The sequence below is a fragment of the Apium graveolens genome, chromosome 5 (genome assembly GCF_009905375.1).
Source record: "Apium graveolens cultivar Ventura chromosome 5, ASM990537v1, whole genome shotgun sequence".
Classification (NCBI taxonomy): domain Eukaryota; kingdom Viridiplantae; phylum Streptophyta; class Magnoliopsida; order Apiales; family Apiaceae; genus Apium; species Apium graveolens.
This window is the reverse complement of record NC_133651.1, coordinates 254837706-254857234: the sequence shown is the minus strand read 5'-3', so window position 1 is coordinate 254857234 and position 19529 is coordinate 254837706. Positions and strand designations below refer to the sequence as shown.

Below are 19529 nucleotides of genomic sequence, written 5' to 3'. Positions count from 1 at the left end.
CACTTTCTTATGGAGTCCTTGCACATGTTCCGAGTAACAGAATCTTGAAAAGCCATTCACTGAACATCAGGGTCTGCATAGGCCAAATTTATTATAGAATTGATGCATGCATGTATTTTGTACATGTACTGACATGGGATCCCAATTTCCAAACTGCTGTTAGTCATAATAAAACAGAAACAAATGAACAAGAAAGAGCCCAACCTTACCAGTAGTAAATCAGTATATATCCTTGTTCTATCTCAGGTTCCTAGAAGGCGTTAAGAGATGGCTCAACATAGCATTCCGGAAGTTACTTTGAGTTCCGGTAATGGGAAAAAAATGCCAGTTCTTGGATTGGGCACCGGAACTTATCCCTTTCCAGCACCAGAAGTAGTCATAAAAGCAGTGCTTAAAGCAATTGAGTTTGGGTATAGGATGTTTAATACGGCTTCTATTTATCAAACAGAGGAATCTCTTGGTGAAGCCATATCTCAAGCTCTAACTCTTGGCTTAACAAAGTCTCGAGATGAGGTGTTCATCACGTCTAAGCTATGGTGCACTGATAATCATGGCCACCTTGTCCTCCCTGCACTCTTACAGACTCTACAGTAAAACAAAATTCACTCGCTCATTTTAACCTTTGAAATTCAGGTCTTCACTCTGCACCTAGAACTTACTTTCTTTTCATTTTTTGCAGAAATATGAAGTTGGGGTATCTTGATCAGTATCTTCTTGTACATATGCCAGCAACCACAAACCTCGGGGCAGCTAATTTTCCACCAAAGCCAGAGGATATTATCCCAATGGACATCAGATCTGTTTGGATACCTATGGAAGAGTGTCAAACACTCGGTCTAACAAAATTGATTGGTGTCAGTAACTTCTCTTGCAAGATACTTGTTGACATTTTGGCTTTTTCTAAGATACCTCAGGCAGTAAAGCAAGTAATAACACAAAAAAGTATCATGTGGGCACAAAAGCAGCAATTTTTTTAAAATTTAACCTTGATCAATGCATGTTCACAGGTGATGAACCCCTCTTGACTAAAAGGGAAGTTAACGGAGTTCTGAAAGGCAAATGGAATCATGATTGCACCTTACTCTCCTCTAGGAGCAGCAGGAGCCAGTTGGGGAACCAAAGGAGTTATGGAATCTGAAGTCCTCAAGGGAATTGCCAAGTCCGAAGGAAAGTCTGTAGCTCAGATAGCCTTAAGATGGGTTTATGAGCAAGGGGTTGTTATTGTGGCTAAGAGCTTCAACAAAGAGAGACTACTGCAGAATCTTGAGATTTTTGACTGGGAGCCGAGCAACGAAGAATTAAGGAAGATTGCAGATATCCGCAGCGCAGGGCAAGCCTTGGAAAGATGTTTATCTCTGAAACTGGTGCTATCAAGTCAGCTGAGGAGCTATGGGATGGAGAACCTTGAGAGAATATACTGCAAAAGTACAAGTACATCTATCTTTTTGGATTGGCTCTTCCCAGAACATGTAACCTTTTAAAATAAGGGTAAACACAAAAAGCAGCCTATGTTATGTGCAACTCCTACTGTTCAAAATATAAATAATTGTATTTTTATCTCTTTAAAAAAAAACAGAAATATCACATTGATATGGGTAATTTCTAAGCGTGATTCATCCAAGGCGCGAACATTGAAGAAGGACAAGTCTAGAAAGTATATCTCAATTCTTATTTTGTTCAAGAGTGAGGTTAGTGTAAATTATGAGGTAACATGCATTACTACATACAACTATAAATGAAAAACATCTAAAGAAAAATGGGTAAATCTAATGATACTATACTGGCTGCCTTAAAGTAATTTTGTATTCATAACAAGGTTGGAAATAATGTTTGGCACGACAGAATATTAAACAGATATACAATTATTACTATATATATGTCTTTTGTCAGCTTGACACTTGGAAATAGTAGTAGAGCATGTCCGGAACTAGGTAACATAGTACTCGTTGAGCACTATATGACATCACTAAAAATTTCAGTCAAAGCAGAAATTCAGATTAACAACGAACAGGCCTCTCATAAGTTGGAGGTAAAGAAGGGCAATTCTCATTCATGTTTGCATATGGCTCCAAAGTATTATATTGAGGCAGTTCCATTTGATACTCGCCAAGAATCTGGCAGAATGGGAACTGATTACCTCCAATGTTGCACCAGCTTGGCAACCGTGTCTGGTTGTTCTCAAAAATTTTGAGCATGTATGCATCCCGTATCTGTGAGAATGACAAGTGGAAATGAGAACCTGATAGTATTACTCGAAGTACAAACGTTTAACACAGAGCTCTAGATACTCACAGTAAATTCAGTCACTTGAATAGAGTTTGAAACTGGACCAAAAACTCCAGCTTCTTTGTACATTTCCAAAATAAAGGCCACACATGTTGTTGATTTCCCATCGCTGTACACCCATTCATCTTGTTCCGGAATGGATAGTAACTGATCAAAGGTTAAACCTCGTGATTCTGTCTCTGCTAGAATTCCATACAAGTCCAACTCCTGCAAAAATAATTAGGGATTATATATGCTTTAGAGAGTGAAGGTCAAGAAGGTTTGTATATCTAATTATCAATAGATGAGCTGAAACTGGCAGTCACCTCAGTCCCAAGCCTCTTATTTAAAGCTTCATTCCACATATTTGCAGCATATGCTGGCTGCATTCTTGTCCACATAGACATGACAGAAGTGACCTGTAAAAAGGTTTAGGTTGGTAAGAATAAAGCTTTATTTTAGCCCATAACTGGATTTAGAAAAAAACAAGCAACAAATTATTCTTATGTGAAAGAATGAAAGGGACGTTTGAAACACAAAGATTTGCATTTGGTAACAGACTTCTACACACTCTCAAGCAATACCGTATACCAAGACCACTTGTTATGTTTAGAGGAACATTTCTGAAGAGTAACAAATGTAAACTAAATTAGCCTTGTAAGACCTGTCCTAGTGAGAAAAGTCTCAAATCTGACTGCCGAAAAAAAAACCAATAAGAAAGTTTATCAGAATGAAAAAAAAGTATTTCAGCTTATATGTTTACTGCAAGTCGTGTACTTTTTAGTACCCTGTGATGCATATCTTAAAAAGGTCATCCAGAAAAGTATTTACCAAGTGAGCATCGAGAGGTGGAGGAAAGTTGTCAGCTACAGTGTCAATCCAACTGAATATCATGTTGTGGTAACCATAAGGCTTCCCAGACATGCTATGAGCATATTCCCAAGCTGCTGTTGAGTTAAACTTTTTACGTACATCAGGATGTAAAGGAAGCAAGGCTATATGTGGATTAGAGTCATCCTTTAGCGACAATTCCCACCATTCATCCCATGGAATCACCACAATAATTTCCTCACCCTGCCAAACATTAATATTTAGTCACACTTATTAGATAAATCTAACCCTAGCAGACTCTAAGATAAACCACCTCTAACCGTAAAACTACCCAATCTCTAATATACATAAATAGATAGGTCAATCATAAAATATATATACATGTATACCACTATCATAGCTAAAGATATAAAAAATATCAACTTCTGTTGTCCTGTTTAACTAGCGAAAAATAAGATCTATATATAAAGCACAGAAGTGAGGTTTATGCAATATTCCGCCTAGGCTGCCCGCTCAGATTTCTAACCTTTTCATTCTCATGTCCAGATTCTCCAACCCAAAGCTTACCAAATTCATCCTTCAAACAAACGGCTGTGTGACCGGCAAATGCGCCAGTGACCCACTTTTCAAGTGTTTCAAATCCACCCCAACGCCCACGGATCTTCGACACAGCTAAGAAATCACCAGAGTGAACATCATCTGGATTTATTGTAGTACGCCAAGGCTGAGGACGTCTTTCAAATGATGCACCCATGTGTTTCTTCAAAAAAGCTAAATTAGCACTTTGACCCCACACACTATTAGAAAACAAGGGCAAAACATCCACCAATGAAAGAAAGGTCCCCAACATTCCTGATGGCATCAGAAATACTGAGATGCCATGCTGCTTCACCTGCTCAGTGATCAATCAGAACAAAAAGTGTTTAGTAAGAGTTTGTAATGGATATGAACCAACCAAAGAAATGATGATACAAAATTACATATTCCAACTCTGCAGGTTCCTCCCAAGATTCGATGTTCAATGTATGCTCTCGAGCTGTGAAATAGTAATCCCAGGTAACTCTATATGGTGTTGCAAAAACATATAAATCCATACAGGTCCAGCTGTGAGCTTCAGAAGTCTGTGCAAAAGTTGCAAAGACTCACTGTTACTTTCTTCAAGTGTATCATAACTCAAAATTATATAAAGTGTCCATAGCACAGAACAAGAATGTAGTCATCCACCACAATTAAACTTAGTTTCACAAAGCAGCAAATAGCGTTCTTCATAAAAACCACCTACATCGTTAAATCTTCTATACCCCCATACCGCCATGCAATATTTTTATTATAAATGCAAATGCGACAGATAATGACATTAAATGATCAACATAACATTTATTTAACTTTAATCACTCCCACTGACAGCTAACTGCATGTTCGATCTTTACACTAAACCAGTCACTTCTAGGAGCATACACTCATTGTGTATCTCGCAAATTCAATGCATTAAGACTATAACGTAATCAAGTCTTCGATCTTATAGTCAAGTACTGTCTACATAACGAAGATCCGTAAAAACCAACTGCCCTCAAATTATCTATACAGTTATACCCTGTTCGTCCATGCAATATTTTGTATTATACATGCAAATGCAGCGGATAATAACATTAAATGATCAACATAACAATTAGTAAACTATAATCACAACCACTAACAGCTAACTTCCTGTTAGATCTTTACACTAAACTAATCACTTCTAAAATATACAGTCATTGCACATATCACAAATTCAAAACATTACACATACCGACAAAACTGAAATCAAGTCTTCAATATTATAGGCAAGTACAGTCTACATAACAAAGATTCACAAAAATGGATAATGCATCATAACCGCTATTACAGTCAAAACAATCATAATTTCCCTAGTCCAACATCACAATACCAGTAATTCATACATACAAACACAATACACATACACAAGTTTCAATATTCTACGAGAAACACGACCTTAAGATAAAGAACTCCGCCACCAAGAGTGTGATTCTTAGACTGCGTAAAGTCGAGACGGGCCTCATTAACATTAAAACAAGAGCCTTCCCAGTGATGAATAACCTGGTGAGGAGTAACAGAGGCAACAAAAGCAGGTAACAAATCAACAGCACTATGGAAATTATTAAGAACAGGCCAAGAAATCTGTTTAGGAAGAACAGGGAGCACATCTTTAGGCCTAAAAGGGAGTTTCAAAGCATACCCATAATCAAGATTAAGACCTAACCCTAACCCTAAAATCAACAACACTTTAAACAAGAAGTACATGGTTTTGATTAATTAAAATGGGTTGGTTAATTCACTGGATCATGGTGTGTTGTGAATTGGGGGTTTGATTACTTTTGTGTTGTGTGTGTGGCTTTGGAGTTGACGGGGGACGAACGGATGATGGGCGAGTTGACCCAGGTTGTTTTGTTTGCGAGCTTATTTGCCTAATTTTGGTGCAACTCAATTAATTCACAACTCTACTTTTTGTTACTTTATTTACTGCTCTTTTATCTCTAGTGTATTAATTGGAAAAAAAGTTCAACAAAAATAATAATATGATTACAACAGCATACTAAGTTTAAACCCCGCCGTTCCCGTTAGTATTTAAGTATTTTTAGAATTTTAGATATTCAGTTATTTTACAATTTTAATATATTTATATAAATATTTAATAATTATAGATTTACAATTAAAATAATAAAATAATTAAGAATAAGTATTGGTATTAGTTTATCGTAGTCTAGTAACAGAAGTACACTATATTTATTGACTATATTTAATAGTTTAGCAATTTAGTAATTTAGTATTCGTATAACGCTTGTGTTGCAAGTCCGCGAGATACCACTGATCGTATGTAGTTGAGTGAATTTGTATTGTACAGTGCGTTGCTTCTTAAATTTATTTCTGAGTAAATAAAATAAGGAGATAACGATTGAATCAAATTATACACTGTAGGAAGTTTGCGAGGTAATAGTGATTGTAATCGAGTGAATTTATATTGTATAGTGTGTGTTTAATTTAATTCTAATTTAAATAAAATAATGGGATGATTATTAAATCAAATTGTAACTCATTCTGATTATTATAATTTAATATTAATATAGATTACTTGTTGTGCAAGACATGCTTGTACAATAATAAGACTAAATCAAATTTACAAATCTAAGTAAGGTGTATTGTAATCTAAGTTTGCATTTTGTATTGTATCACTTAGTCTGTAAAAATGTTCGAGGGCAGACTGGAGTCTTTCTCTGTAAATAGTGTCAAGCCTAAAATTCTATCTGTAAGAAGATCAAGAAGATCACGCATTAGAAGAATTATGAAGAAACTTGGAGTCGAATAAATCTGTTTTGAGAAAAATATTCTAAGTCGAGATCTCTACAAGTCCCATATTAAGTGTTATAGAGAAATCATTCGAGAACTCCAGAATCACTTATCGACAAGTCATGAAAAGCTACTAAAGAAGTCAGAGATATCGACAAGTCAATTTGAAGACATAAAGAATGGAGTTATCGATAAGCCAATTTGTCACTAGAGAACTCAGAGTTATCGATAAGCTAAGTTGTCACTAGAGAACTCAGAGTTATCGATAAGCAAAAGTAAAGACATGAAGATGAGAGATCTCGACAAGCCAAATTCTCTTATAGAGAACTCAGAGACTTCGATAAGTCAAAACAACTATAGAGTGATCAGACATCTCGATAAGCCAATATACTTATCGAGATGTCAAGTTCTTTATATACCAAACTGGAGATCTCGAGGTAAAACTCAAAGTACAAAGTGCAGACCAGTTCAATATCCAAGATTATCAATCAACAAATAATCTAATCAGTTAGATTGACAAGTCTACAAAAGCAGCTTGAAGAGTACAAGATCAAAGGTCAGGATTAACTGGCAAAGTAAAGTCACAGGCGTACAAGATTAGCAAAGATACACTAAGTCAGAAATAGAAAGATTTAATTATCCAAAAATAAGGTTTAGTACATGCTAATGCATGCTGTGTAATAACCGGTGTTTACTGTTCTATAAAGTAAACACTGGATGATTTGTTAGTTGTAACAATTTAGATAAGAAGTCTTGTATTCTCTCAAGGAAGAAGCTAAGCTCTTTATCAACAAAGAGCCTAGAAATTTTGTAGCAAAAATTCTTAATTTTAATATAAAATTAAGTGAGTTTTGAAAGATTTGTGTTCACTGTTTTATCTGTCTAAAATCAGTACTTACACATTTAACTACAAGATTTTAATTTACTTTGTTCATCACCATAAACACTTCAAGAAAAGCGGAAAAACACAAAAACACATTCACCCCTCCCCCTTCTGTGTGTGATTCATTATCTAACAAGTGGTATCAGAGCAAAATCTGAAAGTAAACAGATTCAAGCTCTTGGAAGAATGAATACACTGAAAATCAGTAGCATCAAAATCCCTACTTTTGATAAAACTAACTATACTCTTTGGAAGAAGAAAATGTTGTTGTTTATCAGGATGGCCAATCCATTATATATTCAGATTCTCAAGAATGGGCCTTTCATTCCTATGGTAAGAGTTGAGGAATCTATATATGGAGATATGGTCAGTATAGCTCATTATGCTCCTAAAGATCCTTCAGAGTACACTGAGCCTGAGAAAGAGAAAGTCTCCCTAGACAATGGCTTGTAGCTGATCTTGATAGAGTCACTTGACAATGTAATGTACAATAACATTGTCAATTGTGACACTGCTAAATAGATCTGGGAGAAGATTGAAATACTTTGTGAAGGAACAGAGAAAGTTAGATCAAATTAAAGAAGAATACTGATTTCACAGTATGAGGGTCTCATGGCTAAACCAAAGAAAAGTATTACTAATGTGTTTAAAAGTTTTAACAAGCTGATTAATGACTTGCAGCTGCATGATAAATATTATTAAGCTGAAAAAGTGAACTTGAAGTTTTTGCTCACACTCCCTGGTCATTTGGAACAGAAAATTTCAACAATCAGAGGAGGGAGAGACTTGAGCAGAATAACTCTAGAAGTTCTATATGGAATCTTAAAAACATATGAATTAGAAATGATTCAAAGGAAATCATTAAGAGCTGGTCAAGGGCATATTTTAGATGGTTCAAGTTCTCTAATTTTCAATGAAAGCCAGAGCTCTAATGATGAGCCAAGTTTCCAGACTCCAGTTGCCTCAACAAGTGAGCAAAGAAACAATGATTCACAGGAAAAATTCATACTGGAATTGGAAGAAGTTGAGTTCTACACCCTAGATGAACTTGATGAGCTAGATCATTCAATGGCCTATTTGGCAAGAAAGTTCTCTAACATTATAGTAAAGAAGCCAAGATTCTTCAAGGATAAAGGACAATCATTCAACAAAGACAGCAGCTGGAAAGGAAAAGGGAAGTACGCATCTGATAGCAAAAATGGTTATAAAACTGGATCTGTTGACAGATAAAAAATAAGGTGCTATAACTGTGATGAACTAGGCCATTTTGCTACAGAATGCAGGAAACCCAAGAAAGCAAAGAAAGACAAAGCTTATCTTGAACCGGAAGCAAAGTATGAAGCTCTTCTGAAGAAACATCAAAGCAAAGCCTATATTACAGAGGGAAAGAGTTGGGATGATTCTGATAATGATGAAGATGAGGAAGTTGGAAATTATGCACTTATGGCCTTGGATCAAGGAGAGTCATCCTCATCAAAAATACAGGTACCAACTCTTACCATCATTGATTTAAATGTGAGTCAATATAAGGAAACTATTGAAAAGATGAGCACAGAAATATTTCACATTCATACAAATATGGTTGCTGCTAATGAAGAGGTTAACAGACTGACAAAGATAAATGAGAAGCTTGAAAATGAGAAACAAGAAACTGAATTGTTGATGGTAGAGCTTGAAGTTGTGAAACAAGAAAATGCATATCTGAAGAACAAGCTCAAGTGTGCAAGTGAGATTGAAACAGTGTTAAGGGAGAAGCTAGAAAAGAATGAAGTCAAGTTGAAATATTTCAGGAATGCATCTGAGTGGGTTGAAAAATACCATGAGACGAACAAGCCATGTGCAAATATTGTTATTGGTCTTGATTATGATGCCTTGAACAACAAGAAGAAAGTTGTAGGTGAGAAAGGGAAAGCAAATGAAAATGAAGATGTTCCAACTATGCTGAAAAAGGTTGGTTCACCTATGTTCAAAGCATGTGAAGTAGATTTCAGTGAAGAAGAGTTGATCATAAAGCAAGAAATTGTTGATGAAGACAATGAGAAGAAACATGCAGAAACAACTCAATCCTCCAAAGCTGAAAAGAAGCTCATGGTTAACCAAGATTCCAAGACACCTGTCAAGGAAACAAAAACTGAAGATGCAAGAAAGAAGAAGAAGAATAGAAATGGGAAGATTGGGATAAACAAAATCAATAATTTTGCTTATGTTGCAGATGTTCTGTTAGGTCCCAATGTGTTTGTAGAAGGGGGGGTTGAATACAAACAGTACTGAATAATCGAATTAAATGCGGAATAAAAAATGTGAAACAAAATTCAAGTTAAATAAAAATATTATTAAACTTGAAAGGTGTTACAACAACTGTATCGATTACAAGGAATTAATCTCAAATTAATTATCATAAATTTAGAATAAATTCGACATGAACTTTTTCTATTTTTGCAATAATTAGAATCAAATGCTAAACGCGATTTGAGATTAAGTTCTAGGGATTTTGATCCGCTAGATTGTTACACAAGAACAAGAGAATGATTTCTAGTTGATTGGATTTAACTTTACAAACTAGAAATTTAATCTTGAAGTATGCAGATGAAAAGATGAAATATTTCTTCTTGTTTTTCTTTTCTGCTTTGTTCTTGACTTCTGTGTTCTGTTTTTTTTTTGAGTTGCTGCTTCTCTGCTTCTTTTTAATCAACAACCGAATAGAATTGAATTGGCATGACAATCCTATAGCTGGCAAGACTTTCGGTAGGACAATGGATTGAACTAGCAAGACAATCTGAATGAACTAGCATGACAATCAGAATGAACTAGCATGACAATCAGAATGAACTAGCAAGACAATCCTTCTCCTAGTGTAACTTTCGGTGAGACTATTGAAAATGGCCTAGCATGACAATCGGTATGACAATCCTGATTGTCATGCTAGTTCATTTTCAATTGTCTTGCTGATTTAATGCAGATTTTAATCCAATTTAAATTCTGAAAATTCCTAAAATTAATTCAGAATTAATTAATCAATTAATTCAATTAATAAATAAATTATTCTTCGCAGATATAATTTATTTTCTTAATTAAATTAGATGACTTAATTAATTAATAGAGAATTAATTCTAGTCTTCAACAGCACCCATCCTTCTGCAGATCTTTTGAAAATCACTAAAAATTATGAATCAATTCCACCACTTCAATGTTGACACTCGATGTACTGTCTGGTTCATGAGTGACTAACTTCCGTGACGTTTCTTCATGTCTTGACTTTGACACTTTGATTTTCTTCAGATTAAATCCTTGTAATTAATGATACTCTGACGAGATCTATGTCACTTGATTAAATCCATGATCTTGATTTATATCACTGAGGCATGATCAACTTCTTGAACTTCTTCCAGTGAATTAACTCCTCAAGTCTGTAGATGAACCTTGTTTCTGAATCCTTTGACAGATATTACTTTGCGAGATCTCTCTGACGGTCGATCCACTATTTACTTATTATATTCTTATTTGAGTTGAGTTGAATCCTCGAATATACAAATAGGCTATGACATATGACTTACAATCTCCCCCTATTTGTTTGTTAGACAATAACACACAAATACCTAGAGGATAACTCAACTAACAAATAAGAAAAAGATATAAACATACATGCAAAGTAAATAGTAGAAAAGTTCTGGACTAGATTTAACATTTTCCAGATTCCAAGTAGATGTTCCTCTTGAATGAACATATCTTCAAGTAGTTCCATCTTCATTTGTACAACCACATTTCCTGTGAAGAAGCCCATATATCTCTTGCTTCTCCCCCTATGAGAATCAACTGATTAAAGAAGATCACCTTCGTTTACCACCTCTCCCGTACAATAGAATCCGCAGATAAAAACCAATGGTACTCCCCTGTTGAAAACAGCTTCTTCCCTTACTAGAAAATCACCTTGTGTTTACCACCTCTCCCGTACAATAGGATCCGCAGATAAAAACCAATGGTACTCCCCTTTTGAAAACAGCTTCTTCCCTTACTAGAAAATCACCTTGTGTTTACCACCTCTCCCGTACAATAGGATCCGTAGTTACAAACAACAATGGTGTGGTGTAGTGTACATATGATCTTTTTCTTCCTCCCTGCTATTTCTCCCCCTTAGTTGAGGAATCCTCCAAACTATTACTTAAGCTTTTATCTCCCCCTTAAAGAAGGAATGTATGCCGTCGTCTGAGGGAGTTCTCATATTCACTTGGTTGGAAAAGAAATAACAAGTAGTTTCTCTTTCTTCCTCACTGTGAGTGTGTGATTCTGTTTAGTGTACCTCACATGTGTTTCACTCTTCTCTCCACTCGTGTTTACACTCATTCTCACAAGTGTATCACTCTTCTCTCATAGCTCCATAATCCAGCTGTACCTGCAAGGAAAATCACCTTAGCCATCCTTAAGGAGGTCACAGGTGGTGCAATGGGAGTTCGCAAATCCCCATCCTTGTTAAACTCATCAGATGAATCTGAGTCATAATTTACAAGTTGCTAGTTTCCCTTTTAGGGTTCCAGATTTGAATTCTGGGAAGGTAAACAATGATCCAAAGAATTTAGCATAAAGATCAAAGTTCCCTTCTAATGCCTGTGAAGACATTTCCTTGTGACTCATCAGGTAATATCTGAATCATTGTCAACAAGTTGCCGATCTGCACCTATGTCAGATCCACTATCCGCAGATGCATCCAGGGGATTTAAGCCTGGGGAGGTAGACACTGACCACTGATATATGGCTTTTGGATCAGTATCCTCTCCTAACACCTGTAAAGACAATTGGTCCATTAACGAACCTTAAACAATCGAATCTGACCTTAAAATGGTCGAAACTCTTGTTTCCGTCAACTCATCCTTTGTGTGTGTAACCTCTCCTTGTGCATCAAGAATTGATTATATTTGAAGTGGTGACACTACATCGGATACCTTGGCCGACAGGCAAAATTCAATAGACTCACCCTGTTGAGAGAATGAATCTAGTAACTATTTTTGTGCCTTTTCAGCCATTACATCTTTTTGAGAAGATGTATGGGGGCTAGCAGTTGTCTCGGTTTAAATACTACTCATCTATGTAGGAGACAGAGCTACTGGGTTGACTACAGAACCTTCCTTATGTGGTGCACTAGGCACTATCTCCCTCACGCTCATTCATACTACATTTAGTGGTAAGAGAGTGTTGGTTGGTTCTGTTTTTGTGTTATTCTTTACATTCTGGGATAGATGTTGTGGGTTTTCAACCTCATGACTGTCAATGAAAGAAAGTCATTGGAGACTGAACCTGTAACACAGAACATATGGTAATAGAGAGAAAATGATTTACAATAGTGATTTCAAAATATTTTACATGAAATAAGAAATCACTAATATAGAAAGAAGTTTGATTTTGTTTTTCAATATGAATGAGTTTTTGATAAAACATTGATCACTTAGGGTAAAGTCTAAGTAATTCTCATTCATGTCAAAAGCTTACAAATATCTGCAACATAATGTTAACAAGATATCATTGACCGATACTTGTCAAGTACTTTAGATACTAATTGTTATGTTGCATAACCAATATATCACTGCACATATAAAACAATATGATTGTGCTTAGTGATAAGATAGTTATTAATATGACGACTCTACTTATTCATATAAAATTATAACTTCTGTTAGAGTGCCATACCATGTCCTTGACGATTTCTTGAGCAGTATACTAGTTCATACCAACCTGAAGTGAGATTGTGAAGAAGAGATTGCATAGTCCAATAGATCTGCAACTGCAAAGTCCATGAACTGTGGTGCACTGACTTCCTCTTTTGACTCACCAACCAGGAGTACACTTGTACACATCTTACTAGAGTTCAATTCCAAGTGTAATGTGCAGCAGGTGCCTGATATGTCGTAATATTCTCAAGTCTCGTCACTGGTGCTATATGTTGGATACTGCTTCCTGATAATAACCTAGCACAATATACAAAATTAAAATGATAACATTCCCAGCTTGCAAACAGCCATATCCCTCAGATAAACCTTTGCTGTTATCTCCAAAGGTAACCAGGGGGCCAGCTTTCTCAATCCACATTTGATAGCAGGGCTCTATCTCCGGTCATATGTCTTGATGATCCACTGTCAAGAATCCACACTACCGGTTACACTTGTTTAATGCCCTGCACTACAAATGGATTAGACCTTCTTCGGAACCCAAACTTGGTTGGGCCCGGCATACTTGTAGAACTGTCCTTTGTCAGGCAAAATAACATTTTTAATTTTAATTGTCTCAACTTTCTCAATGACTGAACATTTGACCTTGTAAACAGCGTTAACAAATTTCTGTTTAAGCTTAGGCACAAATGTCTCCTTTCTAGCCTTAGAAGGACTAGCAGTCTTAGACCTATCATGCTTCTTGTTATTCACATGCTGACGAGGAGTAGTCTTATCATTAGACACATGCTTACCATTAAAATAAGCATACATCATATTAAAAGCACAAGACATACAATTAGCAACACCACATGCTTTATGAGAGTGATTAACAGCAGGCAATTTATGCATGGTAGACATGGCATTATTGTTATCCAACTCATGTGTGTCTGAGTTAGTCTCAGTTGCTTTCACAACTTTGACTGGAACTTTCGACTCACTTGACTTGGAAACAATCTTCTCATTAGCATGATCCTCAGCACGTATTTCTTCTTGAATAACAGAAGAGGTCGCATCAAATGGTTCAGCAATTGATGCTTTATAGAGGGGTTCATCAACACCCTTAAGCACATGTGGTACTTCCCTCCCTTTAGTACATACATGAGGAGGGGAGTTTATGCCTAATTCTCCAATAGCAGCATTGTAATCATAACCTATTCCAGATGTTTGATTAACAGCTTGCTTACTGTAGAACTCTTTAGCCTTCGAACAAGAATTGAAGTAGGCTCTAACCTTAGTCTCAAGACCGGTGATCTTGTCTTTGAGAATAGTTTCGAGTTTTCTATAACAGTCAACTCTATTCTCTAGAAAAGATACCTGTTCTTTTAATTTGTCTTGATTAATGTGCACAAGTCTTAATTCATTGACCTCTTTCTCAAGGTCTGTGATCTGTAAACTTAACAGTTCATTATCACGACGTGCACAATCTAAGTTACCTCTTAGATGATAAACCATTTCAGCATCAGAAAGTTTTACCTCTATTCTTGATGATGAAGCTTTTCCATCAATAGCCATAAGAGCAAGATTTCCTTCATCTTCATCTTCACTGTCAGTATCATCCCAGCTTCTTCCCTTTGCCAGATAAGCCCTTTCAGAGTTCTTTCTTACTTGCTTTGGCTTCCTACATTCTGTGGCAAAGTGTCCTAACTCATTGCAGTTATAACATCTAATGGTGCTCCGATCAACCATCCCTGTTTTGTATCCACCACTGCTGGTGTTAGAGGATGAAGATCCACCTTTCTGGAATTTGTTGTAGTTGGACTTGTACTTAAGCTTGGGATTCCTCCTGAATCTGACATGGGAGAATCTCTTGACAATTTGGGCCATTGATTCATTTTCCAATTGCTCCAGCTCTTCCAAGGAATAAAAATCATCACTTGATTGATTTGTAGTAGGAGGATCATATTCTGCTACTAACTCATTTTCCTCACCCTTGGAAAACTGTACCATTCTTTCTAACTGTTGAGATTGTTGTTGTTGTTGTCCTTCAGCTACAAGTGCATTAGATGTGCTGACCATTCTATCCTTCCCGTAGACTTCCTTCTGTTGAATCTGCTCCAACTCATAGGTTTTTAACACTCCATAGAGCCTGTCCAAAGAAATCTCACTCAGATCTCTAGCTTCTCTAATGGCAGTGATTCTATGTTCAAGATGAGCTGGCAGTGTTAAAAGGAACTTTTTGTTGACCTCCCTGATTGAATAATACTTTCCATTGATGTTCAGGTTGTTGATCAACGCATTGTACCTCTCAAACACTTCAGTAATTCCTTCTCCTGGATTTGATTTGAAATGTTCATATTCAGAGGTTAGGATTTCCAACTTGTTCTCCCTAACTTCCTCTGTGCCTTCATTAATCACCTCAATAGTTTCCCACATGTGTTTGGAATTTTTACAGTTCATCACATGTCTGTTCATCAAGGGATCAAGGGAATCAATTAATATTAATTGAAGGCTGGCATCCAAGGAGGCTTCTTCCTTCTCAGCAGGAGTAAAATCTTCAGGCTCTTTTGGATAGGTTCTAGCTTTAGTAGTCACCACACCATCTATTATTACCTCCGGTTCAATAACCATCGGAGTTTTTATACCCTTCTTTAACAAGTTTGAATATTTGGGATTTGCAACTTGTAAGAATAATAGCATCTTCTTCTTCCACATGATATAATTCTCTTTATCAAATTGTAGAATTTTAACGGTTCCAACTTTATGTGAAGTCATTATGAATTTTTGAATAAATAAAAATTCAAGGAGTTGAAAAATCACAAAAGTCTAGGATCTTGATTTGTTCGTTAATCAGAAGGCTCTGATACCAATTGTTAGGTCCCAATGTGTTTGTAGAAGGGGGGGTTGAATACAAACAGTACCGAATAATCGAATTAAATGCGGAATAAAAAATGTGAAACAAAATTCAAGTTAAATAAAAATATTATTAAACTTGAAAGGTGTTACAACAACTGTATCGATTACAAGGAATTAATCTCAAATTAATTATCATAAATTTAGAATAAATTTGACATGAACTTTTTCTATTTTTACAATAATTAGAATCAAATGCTAAACGCGATTTGAGATTAAGTTCTAGGGATTTTGATCCGCTAGATTGTTACACAAGAACAAGAGAATGATTTCTAGTTGATTGGATTTAACTTTACAAACTAGAAATTTAATCTTGAAGTATGCAGATGAAAAGATGAAATATTTCTTCTTGTTTTTCTTTTCTGCTTTGTTCTTGACTTCTGTGTTCTATTTTTTTTTGAGTTGCTGCTTCTCTGCTTCTTTTTAATCAACAACCGAATAGAATTGAATTGGCATGACAATCCTATAGCTGGCAAGACTTTCGGTAGGACAATGGATTGAACTAGCAAGACAATCTGAATGAACTAGCATGACAATCGGTATGACAATCCTGATTGTCATGCTAGTTCATTTTCAATTGTCTTGCTGATTTAATGCAGATTTTAATCCAATTTAAATTCTGAAAATTCCTAAAATTAATTCAGAACTAATTAATCAATTAATTCAATTAATAAATAAATTATTCTTCGCAGATATAATTTATTTTCTTAATTAAATTAGATGACTTAATTAATTAATAGAGAATTAATTCTAGTCTTCAACAGCACCCATCCTTCTGCAGATCTTTTGAAAATCACTAAAAATTATGAATCAATTCCACCACTTCAATGTTGACACTCGATGTACTGTCTGGTTCATGAGTGACTAACTTCCGTGACGTTTCTTCATGTCTTGACTTTGACACTTTGATTTTCTTCAGATTAAATCCTTGTAATTAATGATACTCTGACGAGATCTATGTCACTTGATTAAATCCATGATCTTGATTTATATCACTGAGGCATGATCAACTTCTTGAACTTCTTCCAGTGAATTAACTCCTCAAGTCTGTAGATGAACCTTGTTTCTGAATCCTTTGACAGATATTACTTTGCGAGATCTCTCTGACGGTCGATCCACTATTTACTTATTATATTCTTATTTGAGTTGAGTTGAATCCTCGAATATACAAATAGGCTATGACATATGACTTACATGTTCCAAGGAAGAAATGTGAAAAGTGTGGCTCTGTAAATCATCTAACTCACCTTTGTAAGAAGGTTGTTAGCAAGACAGCTGAAGGAGCCTGCAAGTATAATGAAGCCAAAGCAAATGATCCCTATTCATTTTGTGATAAGTTTGACTGCATTCCCTGTAACTTCAAAGTAATGAAAAGTTGCCACAAGCTGAGGGTAGATCTCAAAGAAGTCAGTATTGGATCTACAGCTGTAAGGGAAAATGCACAAACATCTATGAATGTTATTCTTTCTGAGACTTCTAACTCTACTTTTGTTAAATCAGTTAACAAGAAGAAAGTACCCAACACTGCTTGGGTTTCTAAACACACTTAAAACTCTTTGTGTGCAGGGCAAATGAAGAAGGTCATATGGATCATAGACAGTGGATGCTCCAGGCATATGACAGGTGAGAAGGCCCTGCTATCACAATTTGAGGAGAAGGTTGACCCTTTGGTGACCTTTGGAGACAATAGCAAAGGATTCACAATGGGATATGGCAAGATTGTTTCTGGAAATATTGTCATTGATGATGTAGCATTGGTAGCTGGTCTTGAAGTAAATCTTCTCAGTGTCAGCCAGTTTGTAGACAAAGGTTTTAAAGTTCTATTTGACAAAGAAGAATGTATTTTCATCAGCAAGAAAACCAATGAAGTTGCTCAGAAAGGAGCAAGGAAAGAAACTTATTTGTTGCAGATTTGGACTCAACAAATGAGGATGAACTTTGTTGCTTCTACACCAAGATATCCATAGAGCAAAGCAAGTTATGGCATAAGAAACTCTCACATCTAAACTATAAGGCAATAAACACTCTGGCCAAGAAAGAGTTGGTGAGAGACATGCCAAAATTAGAGTTTGCTTAAATTGAAGTCTGTGAAGCATGTCAGAAAGGAAAAATGGAAAGATCAAGTCACAAGTCAAAAACTGTGAATTCCATCAGTACACCATTACAACTTATTCACATGGACTTGTTTGGGCCATTAAATGTCTTATCAATTTCAAAGAGCAAATATGGACTTGTGATGGTGGAAGACTACTCAAGATACACATGGGTAGAATTTATGCATTCTAAATATGAGACTTCACACATCATAATTGAGCACATAAAGAAGATAGAGAAACAGGCTGAAGATCAAAACTGTGTGAAGAGATTGAGAAGTGATAATGGAACAGAATTCAGAAATGTAATATTAAGTGAATTTTTAAAAAACAAAGGCATTGTTCAAGAGTTTTCTACTGCTAGAACACCTCAATAAAATGGGGTAGTTGAGAGAAAGAATAAAACATTTATAGAAGCTGCAAGAATAATGCTGCAAGATGCCAATCTGCCAACTAATTTTTGGGAAGAAGCTGTAAATACTGCATGCTACACTCAAAACAGATATCTCATTAACAAGAATCATGGAAAATCACCTTACTCAATAATGTCTAAGATAAAGCCTACTATAAAGCATCTTCATGTGTTTGGAAATAAGTGTTACATTTTAAAAGACAACTCTAAATATGTGGGAAAATTTGACTCAAATGTTTTTGAAGCAATTTTTCTGGGATATTTATTGGAGAGAACTGTCTACAAGGTCTATATAATTGGTCAAAAGAAAATCATGGAGAGCATAGATGTGACTTTTGATGATGACAAGTGTCCATGGTTGGAATGCCTTGATGATAATGAAGCTAAAGCCCTTGCATTTGAAAATCTCAACATTAACAGTTATTCTGATGAATAGGATGAAGGCAATGCACAACAGATGATGAATGAAGAGACTACTGAACAAGAAAATCATGAAAATAGAAGCTCATCTCATACACCTGAATTTGATATCACAAACTCAGGGGGAGAAAGAAAAGAAAGATCTACTAGTCATACCAATAATGAAAAAAATGATGAAGGCACCAGACAACAAACTCACACCAAAAAATGGGATAGGAATCACAATCAAAATGCAATAATTGGTGATCCTAATATTGGTATACAGACTAAAAGTGCAACTGCTAATGAGTGCTTACATGCATGCTTTCTGTCTCAAGTAGAGCCTAAGAAAATTGAAGAAGCTCTTATGGATCCTGATTGGATATCTGCCATGCAAGAAGAGCTTAATCAGTTTGAAAGAAAAAAAGTTTGGGAGTTAATTCTTGCACCTAATAATAGAAGTGTAATTGGAACAAAATGAGTGTTTAGGAACAAGATGGATGAAAATGGTATAGTTACCAGAAACAAGGCAATGTTGGTTGCAAAAGGCTACTCACAAGAAGAAGGAATTGATTATGATGAAACTTTTGCTCCAGTTGCAAGACTTGAAGCAATAAGGATTTTTCTATCATTTGTTGCACATTCAAAATTTAAAGTGTATCAAATGGATGTCAAGAGTGGCTTCCTAAATGGTGAGTTGGAAGAAGAAGTTTATGTGCAACAGCCACCTGGCTTTGAAGATACAGAATTTC

General features: G+C 35.7%; 2 protein-coding genes across 2 annotated transcripts; one reads left to right on the top strand and one right to left on the bottom strand.

Moving 5' to 3' along the window:
- The first annotated feature begins 267 nt into the window (after positions 1 to 267).
- On the top strand, positions 268 to 1025 carry LOC141660882 (NADPH-dependent codeinone reductase 1-4-like). Its single transcript, XM_074467863.1, has 3 exons — positions 268 to 590; positions 680 to 926; positions 1008 to 1025. Exons 1-3 carry the CDS (start codon positions 268 to 270, stop codon positions 1023 to 1025), a joined length of 588 nt encoding a protein of 195 aa, XP_074323964.1.
- Positions 1026 to 1761: 736 nt separating this feature from the next.
- LOC141725076 (uncharacterized) lies at positions 1762 to 5579 on the bottom strand. The gene is made up of 7 exons (XM_074527459.1): positions 5089 to 5579; positions 4077 to 4217; positions 3623 to 3988; positions 3097 to 3339; positions 2592 to 2684; positions 2293 to 2493; positions 1762 to 2210 (listed from the first exon to the last, which is right to left on the bottom strand). Exons 1-7 carry the CDS (start codon positions 5395 to 5397, stop codon positions 1998 to 2000), a joined length of 1566 nt encoding a protein of 521 aa, XP_074383560.1. The 5' UTR covers positions 5398 to 5579; the 3' UTR covers positions 1762 to 1997.
- Positions 5580 to 19529: the final 13950 nt, after the last annotated feature.